Source organism: Pogona vitticeps, chromosome 2 (assembly GCF_051106095.1).
Source record: "Pogona vitticeps strain Pit_001003342236 chromosome 2, PviZW2.1, whole genome shotgun sequence".
Classification (NCBI taxonomy): domain Eukaryota; kingdom Metazoa; phylum Chordata; class Lepidosauria; order Squamata; family Agamidae; genus Pogona; species Pogona vitticeps.
The window spans coordinates 189935425-189958862 of NC_135784.1; the positions used below are offsets into that span (position 1 = coordinate 189935425).

Genomic DNA, 23438 nt, shown 5'->3' on the forward strand with positions numbered 1-23438 from the left:
TGCTATAAACATATCCCTCTCCCCCAAGGGCCCACTAATTGCTTTCATGCAACTGGTCTGATTTTTCTAGACCCTCTCTGCATACTTCCTGCTGAATAATCCTTTTATTTGCATAGCTACCTTCAGCCCTAAAAAGGCTAAAATCTTTTGCCGAAGATGGAAGGAGGGAGATCAGTTAGGAGAGACTGATTGTACAGGAGATACATTACAGTGCCTTCTAAATCTTAATCAGTTGTTTATTGGTTGGCAAACAAATTTCACTGTTACAACAAATATTAGTAATGAGGTCATTCAACTTGGTGACCATACAAAAATGCATCATAAATTAAAAAAAAAGAGTAGAATCTGTGCTGCTAATTTACCTCCTGGGAAGGCCTACATTACTTTAAATCTGGTCAAATAAATACATTTCCTATTAGGAAAAATAATGGAAGGATTTTTTTTTTTAGCCACTTCAAAATAATTTTTTTTTGTAAAAAAAAATCTTTATGAGCCAGTCAGTTTTTCAACCCACTGCAGTGAAAGTTTCTAGCCTGGGCCTTGAACTTTGACTTCTGCAGAGGTGTCAATTTCACATGCAGAAGTCCCATTATGACATCCAGGGCTCCTATCAAGGTACCGAATAATGCCTTAGTGAAGGGCTGCTTGCCACCAATGCTGCCACCTTTCATCAGTTGCGCACCACAAATGTCAAGGTTTGTCGACTTTTCTAGTTTGAAGAAGGGTGTGTTGGCAAATTTAAAGAGAGGATAAAGAAAGGATATGTTGGAAAAGATAGACGAGGCTACTGAAATGCGGTGTGATGTTACTGAAAATAAAAGGTCTTTATAAAGTGAATTATTTTGGATTTTTAATGGAAAAATGGCCAAAACAGGATGTATGAAAAATCTTGCTTCTACTGGTAGACAAACTTGCAAGACCAGCACAACAGAAAAAAGTTTGTTCGTTTTTTTTTTCCACTACATTAACAGGGACGCAAGTTCTGGCGGAACAAAAAGCAGACTATATGTGCAATGCTAGTATCTGTACATTACATAGGAATTGTTCCATTTGTTTTCTGCCATTAGAATTATCATCAGTTAATACAGAAAAACATAAAAATATGCTGTGCAGCATACAATTACAGACTTCCTTTCTATCTCATTAGGTTTTGTTTGTTCCACAGCTAAGTGAGCTGTGGTGAAATCAAGTGGTGAGAGACCAAAAAACTAGTATGTGATACAGATTCAGAATAAACAGTTTTGCTATTTTTGCTTCTGTTTTGTGCAGCACTCCAATCTAGATGCATCATTGCTAGTCGTTTCGAATGCATGTTTGGCCTTGTGTGAACCAGGTCCTTGGTCCTAAGAGGAGAGAGCATCCACAGATGCTTAAACACAGTATAATTTGAGAAGGTCCAGCAGTGGACCATTCCGCGTTGCATCCCTTTAATTAGCATCCTGAAGTCTCTCGGGATGTGGGGCGGGGAGGGGGGCAGGAGGGGAGGTTCACAGCAGTTACCATTCTTTCTGGGTGGGCCTACAAATTCCATTAAAAAGATATGAGAATTGTTTGTTGTTTAGAACAGCATGAAATAGGAGAACACACAATATTACCACTGCTTTGATTAAACTCCAAACAGTCATCCAGGGTGTTGGACGTGGGCATCTGTTTTGTTAAAATGTTTTCACAATGTTCTATAGACTAGTGACCAAGTGAGCAGGTCCTTTCAAAGTTTCTTCTGCTGGGGTCTCATCCTTGTTTGGTGGGACTATAAATCCTTCACTGCTGCCTCGCCCCAACTGATAGTAAGTGTGTAGCTGTTGAACGTGGTTCCTGGAGCCCAGGTTTGGCATACTCTTGTAGTACACATCATCAGTGTCACCACTTTTGGCTGGCGGGATGTCGGTCTGAGTGCTGGCGGTGACGCTTTCTGTGGCTGGCATGCTGGCCAGGGCGGGCATACTAGTGTAAAGGGAATCCCTGTGGGGCGACTGGAGATCTTCGGTGTGCTCATTGGTTAGCAAGGGGAAAAAACTTTCGCTGTTATCTTGCGGTATCCGCCTCCTGCTGTAGTGATGAGGCTGGTGGTTCTCTGCAGAGTAAACCCTTGGGGGTAGCAACGGGGCATCCGATTCCTCGTGGATAAGTTCCAAACCCAGAGTTTCTTCTTGGTTAAACGAGGTGGCATCGTCGAGAACAATGGCATCATCCTCACTCCCGCTGCCTAGGTTATTGACGAACTTGTTCATCAGGTTCCTACTCTGTTCATTTGAGCACTCATGGTTGTTCAGGTAGGAAGGTATATAGTTGGATGTGAGTTCTTTTAGAATCTTTTTCTCTAAGGCAGTCTCACTCTGGTTATAGCTATGGTCAATGATTTGCACACAGTTGCTCAGGTACTCACTGCTGGCAATGCTGTAGCTATTGCCGTGGTTACCATTCAGTGGTAGAGTATCCATGACACTTGTATCCCTGGCATTGTTCAGAAGCCCCTCTGAAAAATATCACAGAAGAAAGGTTGACTTGTACCAAAGGTCTGTGCAGGTGGCATCTGCTCTATATGGCTATTGCCTTAAGGAGCAAAGCTACACTCTTATGCTACATTCGTCTAGAGTAACAATGCAAAAGGAGGTGGGGTGGTGCAAAGTAAAAGAAATACATAACTTATAGGGACAAGAGATGAGGAAAACGGGGTGGACTCCTCATAGGTGCCTAAAAGCATACTCCTGCTAGTGTTAAGCATCACTTTGCATGTATAGCAAAGTCTGCTTAGTTCCACATTATTTCTTTAAAAAGCTCAGTTACAAAGAAGACAAGTTGACCATGACATATATATATATATATATATATTTGGGAGGGGGAGAATGTATAGTTTGTTTTGAAAAGGGGCAATATTTTTTAGGTCCAGATTAATAAAGAGAAGTTTTATTTGCATGCCCAAGCAGTTCAGATTGATAGATCCAAGAGTGGATAGACTATTTGTTTCTATATAGGAAGAAATTACTTTATATCAACAAACTACTTTGGCCAATCTCTCCTTAAGCCTTGAAACACATTTGTGATTCTTAACTCAGGTTTTCTTTGGGTGTGTGTGTGTGCGGAGTGTATCCCTCCATATGTTTTTGTTGATCTTTTATCGGCCTCAGTCTCCATGGCCAATGGGCAGATGAGGGGAGGCAGAGTCCCCTGGCAATTGAAATGTCACAAATTCCCCACCCTTACCTATCATTTGATGACTGCTGTTGTCCAAATCAAAGAAGCATTAACTTAAATAAAGGTTATTATTACACTATACAAACTTCCCCAAGTATAATGTAGAAATGTTTATTTCGTTCCTTTAAGGGCCAAACGAGACAAAGCACAAAGAGGTCAGTGACCAGATGATCCCCATTGCTTTTGTTTTAGTACAATGCAGCCATGTACAGATGTGGGGTGTAGGAGAGGGCATCAGACTTGAGAAGCAGCATGGGGACAGTGGTTTTCATCACTCTTCCTTTATTTATTTATTTATTTATTTATTTATTTATTTATTTATTTATTTATTTATTTATTTATTTATTTATTTCACTTGAATTACAACACCCAGTAGTCCTGCTAGGTCATATCTCTCCCCTACCCCAGGCATTAATTCAAATGTTTCAATTGTGAAGCCCGCAATTACTTCTACAGTATTCTGAAGCACACCGTCAACTTTTCTCTCCAGCCCTCCCTCCACTGTTATTTCATTCCTGTAGCAAAACAGGAGAAGAACAGATTCAAAACCTTGATAACATATATTTAAAGTTTTTTTTAAAAGAGAGCATCTGTAACTATGTAAATAGGGGTGTGCAAGTATTATCTGCTTCAATATAATCTGAAGGATTTGTTTGTAGCCTGTCCAATTTTTTTGTATCCAAACATTTTAAAGTATTTGTACCCTGTTTCCCCCAAAATAAGACCTAACCTGAAAATAAGCCCTAGTATGATTTTTCAGGATGCTCATAATATAAGCCCTGCCCAAAAAAATAAGTCCCAGTTAAGTGAAAGCCCACCCTCCACCATTGTGCAGCAAACAGAAGATGATGACATGACTGAATAAATGTAGATTGTTGTACATGAAAAAAAATCCCCTGAAAATAAACCCTAATGCATTTTTAAACCAAAAATTAATATAAGACCCTGTCTTATTTTCAGGGAAACACGGTACATATCTGGATTTGTCTGAATATTTAAAAAATGTGAACATGGAGAAAACAAATACCTCTGACTTGCAAAGAGAGGACATGAAACTGAGTGCTATCAACTACTGCTCAACTTCCGAGGTGCAGGAAAAGCTCCCACCAGTTTCATTCCTCACTGGGAGTACAGTGGACCCTCTACTTAAGGAATTAATCCGTATTGGAATGGTGGCTGCAAGTCGAAAAGTCTGTAGGTCAAATCTCCATTGACCTACAATGCATTGAAAACCGATTAATCCCATAACCAGCGGTTTTTATTCTATTTTTGTTCCAGTTTGGGTTTTTTCTGGTCTGTAAGTAGATTCTCTGGCTGCAAGTCGAATCTAAATTTTGCAGCCAGAAGAGTCTGTAACTCGAAAAGTCTGTAAGTCGAGCCGTCTGTAAGTCGAGGGTCCACTGTAATATAGTTTAAATAGCTTAGGTCTGTTCCTAATGCTACTGTAACCTATCCCACTCCTGCACAATGGCACACATTTCCCACACATAAGCACTCAATTTATTTGACTGAAATTCACAGCTGCCTAAAAGCAACAAAGAAAAAAAGAGTCTCAGTGCACACCCACTCTACCTCCTGAAAATTAAAGCAATGCAAAGAGCAAGCTCTCTCTATTGTCTAACATATTTCCTTTGCAAAACAGCTGCTCATCATAGAACAGGGGAATTGCTTCCCAGGGGCTGTATTTGATGGTTTGGAGAGCACTGATTTGATTCAAACACTATTTCAGGCTTCCTTGTTTTGCTTTGGATTGGTTTGGAAATGGAGAAATACCCCCAATTGGCTTTATATTCTGAATATTTTCTGAATCTGAACCACATATTCAGGGAATAAGTTGGAAAAGCGGGTTGGAGCAAATGATGATCACCCATGAAGAGATTATTAAATTAATTTGCTCCCTGCTTTCAGATCAGGTCAACTAAATTCCTCAATTGATTTCTCACCCAAAGCTTTCTCCTAATCCCCTTCTATTAATTATACCCACACCTTACTCCCTCAAAAAAAAAAGTATGCAAAATATTCAGGGGAGGGTAGAGAGTTCTGCCTGAAAGGTAAGATGTCCTGTAGATGCTGGTCTTCTTTTATAGGTAAAGTTTTATTATGCGGTCATAGACCCGATTATACAAAGATAAAAGGTCTCCTTTTATATTAGAAAAAGAGACAATATCTAACACAAAAATATTGAAAATATCAGAGATTAATGATTTAGACTGCAGTCTTATATACGCTTATCTATGAATATGTATAGGGCTTTGCTGATCAGTTTTAGTGCAACTCAGAGAGAGAGAGAGATTCTCTTCCTGCAGCATGACATGAATTTCACCAGGATATCTCCGGGACAGATGTCCTAAACCTAGGGCCCTCTCTCTAGCCTGCAATCCATGTCTTGTGTTCCTCCCGCAATGGCAGCCATTCTGATGCCTTCTGAATAAGCAATGTATCCTCAGGAAAGGTGCCTGAGATATAATTCACACACAACACTATCTATTTCTGCAAGCAATTTGAAAGCAGGAGTGCTAGCTGCAGTTATTCAGGAGTAAGCCTCAGTGAGTCTTACTCAGTGATTCTTTCTGAGTAAGGATTTAGAAGACTGGGCTGGAAAACTGCTTGTTTCCTTCAGCCTTCCTCATGACTTTGGACCGATCACTGCTGTGGGTGCTGAGGTGTCCTTCTCCATTTCTACCCCGTGATTCCCCATCAGTGGCTTCCTTCAGACACAGTTTAGACCAGCAGTCTGGTGAGGCTAAAGTTTCTCCTACTCTGCGGTGCTCTTATTTTTATCCTCCCTCTGAGAAGCACAGGGTGGGAGAGGCATAATTCTAGTGATACTACTTTTGAAGGGTCAGTGCCTTGTAGCAGACCAAGGAGGAGGAAACGGGCCCTGGCACTGGCTGAAGTTGTCCACCATGATGTGTGGCCGTGCCACATGGATAGGGCTTTGTTGATGCAAATGAGGGGTTTCTAGGACCGTTTGAGAATCTGAAATAACGGGGTTCGGTAGTTGTGTTTTAAACATGTTAGCTGCCCAGAGAAGTGCTTAGGCACTATCTGGGTGGGATATAAATGTAACAAATAAAAAGAGATAAATCTGTTCACGAGCTGGCACAGCAGTCGATTTACCATCAGTTTACCATTAAACTGCTTACAAAGAAAGAGACCCTCGTTTTCCTTTCCTGCATTGCTATCACCTCCCATGACCTGCACTCATTAGTGGCTAACCTCACCTCACCCCAATGCTCCACAATTCCAACCCTAACAGAGCCACTACATACCCTTCAAGCTGTGGTGCGATCCTTATAATGCCTGTACTGTACACACTTCCCTGTGAGGCCACTAACACGTTGCGGTGAAAATAATTAACTTGAGAAAACCAAACTGGCAGGGGAGAGGTTGCAATGCTGCCCCAGTCTCACTTTTCCCGTCCAACTGAGAGGTTACTGTGGCTGCTTTGAACTAGAAAAAAAGACGTAACTGGGAGCAATATATAGGATCATGGATCTCCTGGCAATTCATCTGATTTGGCCCTAAAAGGCAATGGCTGAGACAGTTTGGTTGTACAGCAATCGTACGTTGTCCAGACCATGTGAACGTGGATTGGTCCTGCACATGTTTACTAAGTGGCAGGTCCTAAGAATTTCAGTGGGTCTTAAGAGTACATGTAGGTGAGATTTCCTATTGAAAGCAGTGGGATTAATTTCCAAGCACAAGCGGCTGCGTGGCTGTAGAAGTACAGAGTCACGAGAAAGTCCACTGAATTCTGTTGGATTTATAAAAAATTAGTAAACATGCTTAAGATTATGCTGCATACAAATGAACATGTCTAATATTATGTACACACAAATGAGAACGTTCTTCACCCCAGGGTCCCAGACTATAGTTAAACCAGCTTACGGGACCAGGGCTAGAAATGAGTGTACATCTCGCTTTTGAGTTTCTATTCTTCATTTTGATCGTACTCTATGTTTATTCAACACGATGGGTTAATGTATAATTTCATGGGCCAAAATGTAATGATCACATTGATATCTATTTGTTTATATCCCCTCCTGCTGCAGTGGCACCAAAAAAAGCTTGCCCTGCAGGCTTACATGTCCTTTGGAGCCAGTTCTTAGGATGCAGAAAGAAACAGGACATGCTGGTTCTAGCTGGGGCTGCCAGACCCAGAAGCACGCCTTTGGATTTTGGCCGTCATACTTTGACCTTCTCCTCTTTGATTATGCACGATGAACTTTGGAGAATAATTTAGTACGATGCCATGTCCTCGTGTTTATTTAATGTCCACTGTAACCTGCCTTAGGCATGGCTTGCTGTTGACATAAATACAGCATATAAATAAAGTGAGCTTCTATTATGTATGATTTTTTTAGAAATTCATCATGCAGTTTACAAAATTAATTCCTAAAACAACTAGTGATGAAGGAGCTTGCATAATTGTTTCATTAGATGAATATAAGCTCAGATCCCTTATAGTAAACCCCACTGAACTTGGTGAGACTTACTCCTCACTCGCCATACATAGGATTATACAGGAAGGAGTTTAGGTTCTCTAGGATTATATTTTATGATCTCTGGGATGGTATCCCAAGAGGCATAGGATGCTTCACAGCAAAGAGGTAGACCTCCCCGTGAATGGCGGCATGGTTTTGTGCTGGCGTGACCACCAGCAAAAGGGCACATCCTGGTACTGCTGTTCAATGGGGTTGATCAGTGGAGGCCCTAGATCCACTGGTTCACATACCCTTCTGTTTCCCAGACACATCCTGGAGCTGGTGTTTTCATTTTAGCTCCCAACGAAATAAATGGGAGTAGAAATAAATGAAAGGAAAAACTGGTGCCAATGGAAGGTTAAACTTCTAAAGCACAGGACCGGCAATCTAGCAAGAAGCCTGGAAAAACCAGGAATTTCCCCATCCTCCAAGGTGGCTTCGTGTTCTCTGCAGGAAGCTATGCATGTGAGCTAGACACTCTATGCCAGTCTTTACGCTGCCTGAAACCTCTCAGACATTACAGAGAGTTGTCTGACAGCTGACCCTCTTATGGCAGTAGCAAATCTCAGACAGGTTTTTTACCATACTCTTTAAAAAAAAAACACCAAGAGGTCTCTTTCTTTTGAAACCATTAAGCTTGAGGAAACATTGTCTAAACTTTTTTAAAAATCCTAGTTAACTGGTTTGTATTCTTTAGTTGGCCTTTTTTTACGGAACGAGGACACTGTTTACATGGCTCTGTGCTGATCAAAACAGCTTGTGTATCTTGGACACTCAAGGGTTGGAAATCCCCAAAGAGGAACATGTGTGGGCCATCTGGTGAGATGCCCTATGGGAGACCACAGTCAGTTTTTGGTTGGTCATGATCCACCTGAGATTCCTTGTTGACTTATTCTAATCCTTAGATACACACAAAACATGAGACATGATTAAAGCTTCCATATGCTTTCCCTGTTAGTTCAGATGCTGTTGCCAGGGACGGCAGACAAGGCTGAACCAACACTCTTGGATTAGAAAAGCAATTTGTTGACCATTTTCCTCAGCAAGAAAAACCCTTAACATGCGATTAGTGTGTACCTTCTAAAAATAGGGATTTCAATCTACATCTGTAAGGCAGTATAAACAGCATGTCTGGCTAGGGCTGAGAAGCGCTAGCGACAGACCGCACACAAGAGTTTGCAGTTTTTCTGTACCTCAAAGTCCTTGAATGTCACACTCTTTATTTGATGTTCTGGCACATGCAGCATATGTATTTAATCCGTATTTTAGATAGAGAGAAAAAGGTATGGATAGACATAGAAATAGCCAGTACAGATGCAGATGGAAGCCATTTATTTTCATAGTATAAATCTCTATCAACAATCCACAGTGTTTAAGGGACATATGAACAGGTAGATCTGTGTGTAATTGTTACTTTGGGGTGATTGTTGTTATGGATAAGGCATTGTACTTTCTTTTTTTCTGCTAAAGCAAAGGATTATTTATTTGCTGCAATCTTTTAGTTTACTTGAGGAAAATAAATGGAGCATTTTGCACTGAAAATGAGGCATAGCTCTTATGACATGTGCCACAGCAACAGGAGAAAACAGCATGACTTTGCAGACAAGAATGTTTTTAACAAAAAATAAATTTCATTCGCAAACACAGTTACACAGAAGTAAAACATATACTGGATGAAAGGCCAAACGAAAATAAGACACAATAGACTTAGCTAATCTCTATTAATCGTTATCGAATAGTGCTTATTATTCTTGATTTCTGCATTGTAAGTGATGAACTGTTTTAAATATCTACATCACTGATATATGATGCATTAAAAAGTGAACTAAAAAAATTACATTTGATATGCAATGTTTAGCTTTACTCCCATACTTGTCTCTCTGTAGGGCTCTAAACGACAGCATGAAGAAAAGGAAAGAAAAAACAACAAGTAAGCTTACAGCGACAATAGGAAGAATGTGAATCAAAAGCAAATTGATGATATGCAGAAAAAAGTGTTAACAGAAAGCATTTTAACTCCCCGAAGCAAATGAAGTCACAATACATGAGTCATTCTTGCTTGAAGTATTTAGTCACAACATGTTTCATTCACAATAGTCAAGGCAGTCTTTTTCACCCCATCCCTCAGATTTTAAAATGCAGAATCCAATATTAGAATGTGAACCTGAAAATCACCACACTGCTTATCTGTCATTATCCAAGGCATCTTCCGAGTTTTAAAACAAATCCATTACTTACTGTTAGTTACGGCACCTAGTACTTGAACAGTGAACTCCAGGTTAACATGATTGCCTTCTCTTTTCTGTGAGCAGAGAATTACTACGGCAAGCTTTTTTTTTTCATCGACCACATTCAAAGTACTCTTAAATGAACATAGCATTTTGATGAGCATTTCAAATATTATGCCAAACAATTTCTACGTTCTGGGGCAGAGTCCACTGCAATCAATAAGGTAAGTTTTGGATCCAAGGAGCACTCCTTAGGCTAGCGGGAAAAGTTCTGTGAAAACTACAGTTAATATTGCAGATAGATATATTAATGAAAAGGGAAACGGGGACTTCAGAAAGGCTGAAGTTTTTAACAAACAAAACAAGACGAAAACAAGACAATTTCCAAGGGGAAAAAAATTGAGAGGTGTTTACACTAAGTCCCCCCCCTTTTTGGGGGGGTCTCTCCACACAGATGCTATCAACCGTTCCACTTACCTAAGCAAATCCAAAGGCCGTCCAGAGAGAACCCAGATTACTACTAAAGTGCTGTGGCTTCCTAAATTCTGTTTCTCTGAGTGAGCAAGGCTCAGGTTAAATGCTGGCCACTGTGGATTAACTGCAATATCTCAGCTTTGGCTGTCAGTTGCCTTACCCTCTGTCCTCCTCCTCATCAGTGAGCATCAACGTACATTTCTGTGTACAATTCTATGTCTAGCTAAGAGGTCTCCAGTGGCTTTAAACCTAAAGGATTTCTCTGCTACAAGAGAGATTCGTGTAGACAAGGGAAAGGCCCAGCTGACTCTGTTCGTATAAAACTTTTTGCACCAGATAATTATATTTCTCTATTCTCAGGCATTTGGCAAGATGTGACGGTCAAATTTTTAAATACCAGCATTACCCTTAATGATTATTTTTATGATTTGTTATTCTTGAGGAAGATAGTTGAATGTGATAGCTGATAATAATTGCATGTCATCAAATTCATCTGACTTCTGGCGATCCTTTTCAGAGTTTTTTAGGTAGTGAGTATTCCGAAGTGGTTTACACAATCCCTTCTTCTGGGGGCGCCCTGGGACTGCACCGTTTGCCCAAGGCCACACAGGATGGCTCTTCTCTTGGGAGGCACAGTGGGGATTCAAATGTCAACTCTCTGGCTCTACAGTCAGATACCTAACTCAATGAGCTATCCAGACAGCTAGACTGCTCTGTTTTAAACTTTTGTGGGCGTGTGGCTAGATAGCGCAGTGAATCTGGCTGCAGAGCCAGAGGCTGGGATTTCGATTCCCCACTGTGTGTCTCAGGAGAAAAACCAACGTGTGCAGCCTTGGGCAGTATGCATAGCCCCAAGCGTGCCCCTAGAAGAAAGGAATGGTAAGCCATCTCTGAGTATTCTATATCTAGAATACTCAAGAAAGGGCACTCGTTAAGTCAGAATTGACTCTATAACACATAATCATTATCCTACTGTGCTTTTGCAGAGCATTGCTGTTTTGGAAATGGGGGCCGTCATGAAGAAACTGGCTGTCTGCCTATTTATTTATTTATGGAATGGCAACACTTGGGCAAGCAGGATAATCCCACATACCTCTGCTAGTGGGGACTTCCCACGTCGTAGAAGCTCAATAGGTTACCGGCCTTAATATTTCAATTGTTGTAAGATAACCTTGAGTCTTTCAATTAAAGGCATCAAATACCGTATTTTTCGCTCCATAAGACGCACCTTTCCATAAGACGCACCAATTTTTAGGAGAAGAAAACAGAAAAATATAATCTGTTTTCTTCGCTCCATAAGACGTACAGACTTCCACCCCCGTTTTGTGGAAAAAAAGTGCGTCTTATGATGCGAAAAATACGGTACATATACTACCACCAATAACGTAAGGTTATTGACCTAAGTGATTAGACACCTGGATTCCTGGCTATTGAATCAATAATTACATCACTGCTAGGGGTATGGGTTGGCAAGGCAACACACGCTCACACAGATTCTAAGTAGAGTGAGCTGAAGGAAGATAACACAAAAGACATTCTCATCCTTCTTGCTCTTGCCATGTGTACCCCTCAGTCTCAGATGCCACCCCGAAGTCCCATTCCAATACCACACTGTTCTGAAAGTTTCACAGGGCTCTGTGGAGAGGTGGGAAGATGGCAAAGACTCTCACATAAGCTCCCTCCTCTGTGCCTTCTTTCAGATCTAAACCATTACATCTTCTTAAGAAGCAGTTAACTTCTGTATTTAAGTGCATCTCCCTTCTTTACTATCAAATGTAGGCCTCTGCCATGTTGACAACATGTACAATGCAGACAGGAAATTTAGTGCAGAATGAGGAACGTCATTCTCTAAGTCACATCTTTCACATACATTTCTAATTTCAGACATCTTAAATTAATAGAAGATGAGCAAAGCCAAAGGCGCAGCGCTTGTGCAGAATGATGGAGTGATTTTTTCCTACCTTAGCTCTTCAAAGGAGTTCCCACAGCCACAGCCAATACACAACAGGACACAGTTGCCAAAAGGGCTAAAATGCTGGCAAGCACTGAATTTATATACCTCTTTATCAGTGACTGTTCTAAGAACTCACTGGTAAAATTTGCATATAGTATTATGCTTATTTGGCTCTAGTTTCAGTATTGCTAGGTCCAGTTTGATTTTTGGAAAATGTATTAGTTGAAATGTATCTGGCAAAGACACACAGCTCTATTTCCCTTCACTTGGTAGATGTTTTTTGAAATTACACTACATATGTTAATTGGCGCACCTTGTTCGGGATACCTATGTTGTCACTGAATAACTGTTTGGTGAATGGCCACTGTTAATACAATAATTACTACTATCAGTACTTTATGTGTTTCATTTCCCTCTGAACGTATTATTTACAGTTCCACATTTACCCCATCCAGGTTTCAACCATTCATCTAATGAAGCTGACTTCAGTTCATGTTGCCTTCTGTCCATGCAATTACTCTATGTTGTTTCTGTTGGGATGACCATTGGCCAAAATCTTGCTGATTAGCACAGTAAGTTTCACCAAAGTGGGCCTACTGAATCAAAGGGAATCCAGTGAGTCATCTCCTCTGTAAGTTCGATTCCATTCAAATGGGTCTGCTCTAACTGCGACATTGGGCCTGATCACACCTGCCAAGTGAACCCCAGTTATACTGATCTGGCTGTTTTCTTAAAGATTATTTCATAAATTCCCATGATTGATTCATTTTCCTGGCGAGCGGTTTATTTCTGATTTATTTCTCCCTTGCTGGGAGGGTTGTTTTATTTTATACCAATGATGAATCGCTTCATTCCTTATTATTTCATCCAGTGTGAATGCTGCTGTCGATTTATTTCCTTTGCAAAAGAGTCAGGGAATTTATGGGAATTTATGAAATGGGCACTGTGGTCACTTCCCTGTGCTTGTTCCCTTTTTAAAACTTATTTTTATTTTAATGGTATATCAACAAATTGGCTCATAAGGAGACAGGCGATCCCTTGAATAACAGCAGCAGCTGCTAGCAAAAACAGCAGAAGACCGCTTGAATGAGATAGCCTTCCCCAGTCCCTTTGAAAAAGGGCTTGAGCAGAGGCATGTTCTGTTTCTCCTGTCTCTTTTTTAAACCCTTGCAAAGGGGTAGGGTAAAGGAAAGAAAGGAAAAGGGAAGGAGAGAAGGCTCAGGCCTCTCTTATTCCACTGTCAATGTATCACTTTAGTTATTAAAAAAAAGGCAAGGAGGGCCCTGATTGGCCCAAGAGACAGTAGGGAAAATGAATGGATACAAAACTGAGAGCAGTGTAGCCTGTTTTAATGGTTCAAATAGAAAGAAATGAATCAATACAGTTAAAAACAATGTGAACCCTCTCGCCAGTATAAATAGCACGTGACTGCAAAAATAAATGTATTGGTACAACAAAGATACGAAAAGAATCGATATAACTAGGCTTCTTTTCTCATGTGTGATCAAACTCTTAGTTTAGTTATATAACTCAAGAAATCTCCATGGATTCAATGTGGGATAATGTGATTTACTATGCTAAACAACAGGATTTTGGCCAACATGTTTAGCAACTTTTCAGAAGAGGTACTTGCTCCATTGGTGAAAGGACATTTTTAGAAGTGCTTGTTTGATGGTTGTTGTACGTTTTCAGGCTGTTTGGCCGTGTTCTGGAGGTTTTTCTTCCTAACATTTTGCCAGTCTCTGTGGCTGGCATCTGCAGCGGACAGAACAGATAGAGCCAAGTAACTCAACAACCATCGGAACCCAGCCGTGAAAGCCTTTGAGAATACAAGTGCTTGTTTATTTGCCACAGCACACAATTTTCTTCACTTATGTATCTTGCATTTATCATACTTTGGAGGCTAATTTGTAAGTCTGTCAGAAACATTTAGAAAAGGAGAACCTATGCTGATGAAGAAGATTAACAGACAGCTGTTCATTGTATTCACAAACATCATTTTGTAACAAGGGCAGTAATAGTATTTGAAATTAATTCATTTCTTAATATATGTCATATCCTTGAAAGCAACACCTGGTGAGCATCAGGATTGGTTGTTGTTGTTTTAGTCATTAAGTTGTGTCCGACTCTTCGTGAATGAGCAAGCCAGGCCCTCCTATCTTCAAGCATCAGGATACTGAATATCAAATTAAAAATCTATGCTCCTGAAGACTAAGGTCTTCAAACACACAAATAGTGGTTTACATGATGAGCATTTTGTGGCTGCTATCGATCTACTGTACATTATTACGCAACCTTTATGCGCATATACAGTATATACATGCACAACATTATACTGAACCATAAGGACACTCAAACTGAAGAGGTGAAAGCCGTAAGCAGAAATAGACGTTACAAGTAGTTCATAATTAGAGCTGAAAGCCTGTTAATGTAAGAGGGAAATGATTGAAACAATGTTTCAGGTTTGCAAAAGCAACAAAGGAATCATGTGTTGTGATGTTATGAAGATGAACCATGAAACAAAGGTGGCTACTTTGTGAGTTCCCAAAGGTAAGAGAAGCTCAAGGGCAACATTCAGGTCCTTTCATTAGTTAAAAATATGCCTGTTCTGATCACAGGTTATCTATACTGTAAGTTGTTTTGGTCCTGAAGCCAGTGAAATGTAATGCTCTCTCTTAAATAAACGGGACACTCACTAACATTTTAATTATGCCAGAAACAATGTTGTTGGTCCAGACTACGAAAGACAGGGTCCAGAATCTTACTGAACATAGAAAATGGGGGCAATTGTAAAAATGTCCTCTCTGCCCCCACAGGCTCTCTTTCCCATGCCTAGACCTACACACACAACCATCTATGTGGTTGGATGCTTGAAGGGGACCTACTGTAGGGGGGAAAATGCTGTTTGGTTACCCCATGCACAAGGGTGTTTTTAAATAAGATTTTGGCCAGTTTTGATTACATTGTTTTTGACTGGCAGTCTGGATTCCAGGTAATAAAGATCTCTGTGGCAAAGGAAGTAATATATTTACTTTCTATTAATTTTCATATCCAGCTATATTTTCCGTATCACCCACTTCAACACAGCAACCCTTTATTGTATCAGATTACGGAATGCTACTTATAACAACAGCACAGGGCTGCTGAACTCAACACCAGCAAATATTGATTTGAGTGGATGACAGTTTCAATGACAGATATAATTTTCAATTAGCATGGCGGGGACTAGTCCCCCTTTTCTTTGGAGAGCTGTTTGCTTTCTCTCCAGAGCACTCACTCTACAGAAAAGATCAAACTGAACAGGGCGAAATGGGTATTGAAAGCGATTGTGAGCTTGAGGTGCAGCATTAAGGAAGGAAGAAGGCTAAAAATCACTTAGTTGATACACAATAGAAATAAATGTACACATTTTCACACAGTGAATGCTGTAGGATGCCTGAACCCTGCAAGAGTAAGACAGTGATGACTGGCTTTAATACTCAACCTGCTAGGATGAAAGATCACAGCATAATAATAATGTGTCAAGGCACATTCTGAGGAAAAGTCTCTCTAAATAGATTTAGAGAGAGTGGTATAGATGTAGCCGCTCAGAGTGGTATAGATGTATCAGATGGGCGGGATATAAATCAAATAAATAAATAATAAAATAAATAAATAAAAATAAATTAACTCTGGCATGTTGCCTCTGATTATGCAAAATTATGCAGGTAAGCACCTACTAACGTTATGGCTGTAGATTTCTAAATATCAATCTCCAATCATTTAAAAATTCATTTTGTTGTAATTTCAAATCACTCTGAACTACCTTGTCAAAAAAATAAAATAAAATACAGACATTTCCTTAAACTGCAAGCAAAGGTTGTTTACCCTTTTGATTGTCTTATTGCCCCAAATCATGAATGAATGCATGATGATAGGAAGACTATGTCGGAAAATATGGCCTTTGCAAGGGCAATCTATCACCTGTGGAAAGTGATGCAGTTAGTGACAGAGGAGTGAAACAAGATAAATCTCCACAGGCTTTCTTTCAGTTCTTTCCTTTGAGGAGACAAGATGCCAACGGGTGTGGTAGGGTTTCTCCCAGTTCTTCTGCACTGTCTGAAACACTACTAACTGTGGCAAGGATGGACAATGTCAAGGGGTTCAGGGGCCATTTTAATTTCCCAGGATTCTCTGAGGCCCATGCAAGTTGCCACAAAACTAAGCAAAACAAAAGGAAGTGGCTGGAAGACCACATCCAGTTTGAAAATTTGGAGTTCTGGTCTCTCTCTCTCTCTCTCTCTCTCTCTCTGTGTTGGTTAAAAGGCAAATGGTTTTCCCTTCCAGGACCTGCTCACCTGCAGATTTCAACAACTTTCCTTTCCTTCCAGAAGGTAATCCTTCTGGAGGCAACACAAAACCAGAATTCGGGGTACCTGCAATGACTTGGCTGACATTTTGCCCTCCTGTGTGCCGCAAAGGCAGAATTCAAGGTATCTTACAAGCCTTCTTATTAAAAGTGAGGTTATGCAAGCAAAAGGATTAGGTTGATGCGCCCAGAGCAGCTCTCAATTTCATGGGTTTTATGAAAGTTATACACTTTTATCAAATTATATTGGGCCCATGTTGGACTTGCTGTTCTGTAACAGAAAAGGGGGAAACGAACTGCAGGTAAGGGAGGCAGCGTAACTCTAATGATTTAATCTAGTTGTATCTTTAGGTTGCCTGCCATCTTCCCAAGAGTAGAACAGAACAGAGCCCCTGCCTTATGTCCAGTTCCCAGCATCAGGCAGTTGGTATGGTCTGCCTTAGGGATTAGAGAATCCAAATTAGCTTGGGACAAAGATCCTCCACCAAATCACACAGCCAGATCTGTGCTTGGTATTCTGAGGCACTGAAGGCTATCAAAAGACTGGGTTGAGAACCAGAGTAACAGTAGCAAAAAACAAAACAAAACAAAAAAAAACACTAGACAGACAGATAAGCAAAAGCAAACATAGCAAACAAACAAGGCAAAACAGAGATCGGGCCTCTTTTGCCAACAACGATGCTGGTTAAAAAAAGGCCTTATTTCTCCATTATCAAAGTTTCCAGAATGCTGGCCAGCCCTGCTACTATGAATGGTGAGGAGTTTGTTTAAATCTTGGGACCCAAGATGGAGAACCCTCAACGACTTGTATTGTATTCTTCAGATAGACTTGTTTCCAACTACAAGCACTTTTTACTGGGATGGATGCAGCTAGCGCATTGCCCAGTCGTACGGTTGTGGATACTTTTCAACATGCACAGTGTGAGGATGCGGATGAGCTTCTTTGAAGACTGAGGTCTATTACCTGATCTTTGATCATCCTGGATTTTAAAGTGTACCAGAACAAGGCTAAAAGTTTTGAAGTCAAAAAACTACTTCTTGGGCTTTGCAGTTTTATGTGTTACAAGCAACTGTCCATGTTACTAATTATTTTGTGGCAATCTGGAACCTGTTTATTCTGCAGTGATTGCATAAGTAATTTGTTGCGTTGTGTTCTAATGGAGGACAGGGGGATATTGGAAACATTTACGAAAAGACAAAAACAAGGAACATCTCCTTTGTCACTTAGGATTGATAAGGGAATAGCATTGAATCTGAAAAAGGTCTACCAAAATGTTTCTAAATTGCCTTACATTTTGCTTAAAAAGTGACTTTTGAAAGCAACTATGTCTTACTAGTTATGGCTAAAAAGCTGTTACTTATTACCCATAAAAATTCATTTTGCATTTGCTGTTACTTTACTTTTTAACCCCAAAGTAAACTATAGGTGCGCTACTTGCAGCTAATTACTTCCAAGCTCTGCAGACTTAGCACGAAGGAATGGTGCCCACCATCCTTAAGGGGACAATTACCAGGTTCCCTTCAGAAAAGCCAAACTTAGATGGGATCGCCTGCAGTAATTAACACTTACTGTCTAGTTTTCCATTCCAGAACAATGTTGTGGCATAGATGATGGACCTAATAAATTCCTGATGTTCTCCTTCCCTCTCCTTTCCTACTGTTTGTTTTCCGTCTTGTTGGATTTTGTTTATTGTTCACTATGGAATAATTTTATATTTATCTGTGTATTTTATGTGTATTTTATTCATGTTGTAAGCCGCCTAGAGTGGTTATGATTGACCAGATAAGCGGGATATTAAATAAATAAATAAATGAATGAATGAATGAATGAATGAATGAATGAATGAATGATAATAATAATAATAATAATAATAATAATAATAATAATAATAATAATAATAATAATAATAATAATAATAATAATAATAATAATAATAATAATAATAATAATAATAATAATAATAATAATAATAATAATAATAATAATAGCGAATCTTAAAGAAGACAGATTATTTAGATTTGTTTCCACTGGGATTCAGGTGTGACTTGGGGCCTGAAACAGCCTTGGTCATACTAGTGAAAGCTTTACACTGAGTAAGCGGTTACTTTATGGAATTTGCTTCCAGAAGAGACATAGTTAATTCCTTCCCTCTGTAACTATTTTTCTTTAATGAGGACTTGAAATACATACTTGTTTTCTCTGGCTTCTAACTTGAGTTTTAAATGGTGTTTGCTGCTGCCACGTATTTATAGTCAATTTCAATTGGTTTTAACATGGTTTAAATCTGATATGGTTTTAGAATTTGTTGATATTAAATTTTACATTTTTATATGTTACCTGAGGTGGCATGTTGATTAGAATCATGGTAAGTGGAAAAGAAATACATTAAATGGCCAAGAAGTTTGTATTGGCTTGGAAACTGTTTTGGATTACAGTGGCATATCAATGTTTGTAAAACAAAAAATATAAGCAAATTTGGATGTTGCATGAAATAGGTGTTGTTTTGAGAGAAGCAGGCTGGCTTGTTCTGGAGCCACTGCAGCAGGAGCTCATGAGTATATGTTTACTCAGGACCACTAATGGTACTTGTGAACATGTTTGAGTATGGCCGTGGGTCATTACAAGGTTGGTTGTCCTTCTTCCTCTCTGCCAGGTTTGGCTGAGATGCTGTTGTTTCCAGGGTTGTTTTCATGTGCTCTGAGAACAACCCTTTTGTTGTTTTCAAAGCACACCAAAAGGGTTGTTTTCAGAGCGCATGAAAACAGCCCTTGAAACACTGCCAAGGAGGTAACACAAATCCATGTACTTGGTGGCATATTTAGTCATTTGTCAGCTGTGTCCTCTTATTGGCTTTATCAATAACATTCTTTCAACCCCCTTTACTACTTACAAGCTTGTATAATAATATATTGCTACACACTTGTGGGAATTAGTTTCATCATCTCCATCTTCATTGCTTTGCACAAGTGCTACTCCTTCTCACTTATTCACCTTCTGTTAATTTATGATACCTGAAATAAAAAATATACATTAAAATACGATCAATAGATTCCTCTGCAATAAACATCCCAAATATTTTGTACATATCAGAGGCTTTAATCTGGCACTCAAAATATTACACATATTCAAATTCAAGAGCATGGGTAGTATATTGTGTTGAAAATCTCTTTATTACTAATACTTATGTAATTTAAATAGCCAAGAATCCTGACAGGTCTCCATGTGTAAATATACACAGAGAAGCTTGCTGAACTTTAAAGGCCACAGAAGAAGCTATTCAGTCCTTTTAATATTTCCTTTAATACTGGAGGCCACAGAATCCTCTTACTTCACTAGTCTTCTGAGGAAGAAAACCCATTGGGAGACTTCACATGAATAGTTTGGCAAGATAATTGATGGAGGCATTTTTTGCTTTTGTCTTCCCCCCCCTGACCCTTTTCAGCCCAGCAGAGCCGATGTGAATTGAAAGCCAAACAATGATCAATAATTGTGGTTTGTTTTTCTCCTCTTTCTAGACATGGCAACACAGCCTGCTCTTTCGTAATAAAAGACGGACCTTCAACGTTAGCAAGAAAAGCCTTCTCATCTCTTTATTGAAACACAATGCAATTCTAGTTTGAATTCCGGGCTTCCATCCAAGCTGAAAAATGTTTAAAAAGCAAGAAGGAAGAGTGGAAGAATATAGTGGGGACAATGGAAATTAATGTGTTTCTTAATTGTGACAAACAATACCTCTGAGGCAAGAGTGCTTATGAGTAAACAACCTTTCCTCTTCACTCTGCATAAGCAACCTTTCCTCTTTGATCCCAATGTTTACATTACACTGCAATTTCAGAACAATGAAAAACGCACTTATCTTTTTTTCCCCTGAAAACACGGACACAGAGTTCCCTTGTGTTCTTTGGACATAATGTTTTCCTCATCACAGCTGGAGCACAAACTATCTTCACTGGGTGTCAGGGACAAAGTACATCCTTATTGTATTTAGATTTAGTACTTTGAAAGATTTAAATGTTTCCTGAAAGTTTGAAATGCTTCATGCTTTCTTAACTGGAATCCTGGCGTTCCTATACGGAGTGACAAACTTGTTCTATAGAATAACTATTGTTCAGTTAACATTCCTGATCTATTTCATACTATTACAAAGTACCAAACAGTAAGTGATTCATTTGAAGGACTGCACACTTTAAATATGTAATGTTTACTGAAGTAACAGTATAGATTCTCTATAAACAAAATAGGGTTTTGACATGTCCTTAGTCAGGTCTTTTATCTGAGGTTATTAAACACCCCAGAAAGGCTATTGGGGGCAGGAGAAGAGAGTACTGAAAATGAACTGACTTAATATCACTAGGCTAATTTTTCTGGGTTTTTTTGCAGTCATTTTGTGGCTCCTAACAGTCTCCTAGATTCAGAAGAAGCCAGATAGATTATCAAACCCTCACTCCAGAATAGTTTATTCTGCATCTGAAGCACTCCAAAAGATGTCTGGGCAAGCTTGCCTTTTGTATTCCCAAGACAAACTACTGTCTTCCTGAGCAGCTTAATCTACTGTTCAGCTGTTATTGCAAATTCATAATTTTTCCCTACGTTTAAGCCACAGCTGTGTTTTTGTTTTTGAATTTTTTAAATTTTCCTTAATACCCTATACTTCAGAGGATGAAAAAAAAAGTTCTTCCCCTTTTTGAATAATTGAAAATAGTTCACGTGTCTTGTGCTCTTTGCCACTGAAGAAAGAACGAGGCAGACACCAAGAAATGGGATTAAAACAGGCCAGAAATTTATTGAAGCAATACGGTACACATGGAATTGCTAAGGCCAGCACACCATGGATCGTACTAAGCTCTTCCTAAGAAAATTTTCAAGGAGAATGGCCATGGGGATCCTCCACTCATGAGATCCTCTTAGTTCCACTAAGGTCAGGCCAGGGGGCTGAACAAGACAGGATGCCAAATGAGGCATGTGAGGTTTTGTTTCAATAAAAACAGGGAAAACAAGAATGGAGAACCTCAGGCTTGCTGGCCTTGTACTGGATAGTGCCATTCCAGTCTGGCCTGGTAAGCATCTTCCTCAGGCTCTGCCTTTCTGGCAGTGTTTCTTTCTCTCGCGCAGCCGGCATACTATATGTGGGGATTTTTCCCCAGGTTACTCAGGATTTCTGGAAAACTGTGTGAGGCAAACGTCTCAGAGGAAGTGGCTCTGAAGGAGGATAAAGTTTTGTTCTTGTGTCTGGGGGGGTGGGTGGGGTTTGAGCCCCGAGAATCCATCTGTACTCATTCCCAGATGAATCCATGCTCACTGGCTCATTACAAAGGTGGTTGTGTGTTATTCAAATAAATAAATAAATAAATAAATAAATAAATAAATAAATAAATAAATAAATAAATAAATAAATAAATAAATAAATAAATAAATAAATAAATAAAAAAAACTGAGTAACATGGAAAAATTCCCCACATATGTACTGTAAGCAAAGTTATACAAGGTGTGTGGAATTGGCAGCCATGTCTGCAACTTAGGGGCACATTTGAGTACTGCCCAATGCCCCCCACTTGGCATATTATTTGGGCAGGTGATTTTACTCAGATTCGGGATTCCTTTCATCTGATTCCTCTGCGTTTCCACAATCGGTTGGTTCTGAAGCAGTTCTGCCCCCTCCCAGGCTCAGGTCTGGACCCTAAAGCTCAGGGAATGAATGGGATGGCTTGCAGACCTGGCCAAATTGGGCTGTCTCTAATCTGCCTTTCTGTGTGTTGAGAGAGGAGTCTTCTTTCAACTCTGCGACAGGGGAAGGGTCTTATTTTCCATTTTCAACAGAGCAGAAATAATCAGGGCAGGAGAAATGTCCGACTATTGATATGCAATGATCAGCTTAGAAGACGGGGCTAGGAAAGGCACAGACATGCCTATTACCTATGTATATGAATGGGTTGTGTTATGAATTGAATTTGAAAATGAATTTTGTATGGGTATGTGTGTGTGTATGTAAGTGAGAGAGCGAAAGAAAGAGACAGAGACAGAGAGAATGGAGCATCAATGTTTTTGTCTATGTTTGAAAAAGTGTGTGTAGAGTGAGTATCAGCAATAACTCTCTGGGACAGCCAAAATTGTTTTCAACCTCTGTCATAAAAAATTCCCCAGAGGATATTCATACCATGGAAGTCTTTAAAAATTGGGGCACAAGTGCCATCCCATGAGCGTCACAATTTAAAAGAGCCTATCTACCCTCATGTCTGCTGTTTGATTTGCCAAAAGAAAAAATTAAAAATAAAATTAAAATTAAAAAATCATGCCCCTTCTGATAATGTATTTGGGATCACATCTAGTTTGGCCCCGATAGCAAAGGGCGATTACTCATTTCCTTGTGCAGACTAGCTACCTACTCTGCTCCAAGTGATTCACCTAACAACTTTAGCTTTGTAAATGTCATGCTAGTCCCCATCTCTCCCAAATCAGAAATTCTGTGCTCTTTCCCCTTGTCATGATTAGGGCCTGGAAATGTCCTCCCTCTCCTCTTTTTTTGGAAAACAAGTGCCATGCTGTCTGAAAGCTGGTCCAGAAAGCTGTAGTTCAAAAAAAGAAAGGTTACTTACCTGTAACGATGGTTCTTCAAGTGGTCATTCTGTGAATTCACACAAAGGGTTAATACCAGCGCCAGCGTTGGGCCTCTCGGAACATTCTCTAGCTGCAAGAGAAAAGTAACAATGTTTAGGACTACCCCTACTGCGCACGCCCAGCCTAACCGTCCCTC

At 39.7% G+C, this 23438-nt stretch overlaps 1 protein-coding gene across 25 annotated transcripts in view; it reads right to left on the reverse strand.

The window, feature by feature from the left end:
* Window positions 1-215: 215 nt before the first annotated feature.
* Window positions 216-23438, reverse strand: part of ADGRL3 (adhesion G protein-coupled receptor L3) — a 662256-nt gene continuing 639033 nt past the window's right edge. For 8 of the 25 annotated variants that reach the window (XM_072991729.2, XM_072991722.2, XM_072991721.2 and 5 more), the window contains 2 exons: window positions 9555-9572; window positions 216-2476 (listed from right to left, as the gene is read on the reverse strand). In XM_072991729.2, coding sequence (XP_072847830.1) covers window positions 1677-2476; window positions 9555-9572 — 818 coding nt within the window. In that variant the 3' untranslated portion in view covers window positions 216-1676. Of the gene's footprint in view, window positions 2477-9520; window positions 9573-19577; window positions 19699-23438 lie in introns of all 25 variants that reach the window. The other 17 variants (XM_072991725.2, XM_078386751.1, XM_078386747.1 and 14 more) reach the window with 8 other exon arrangements.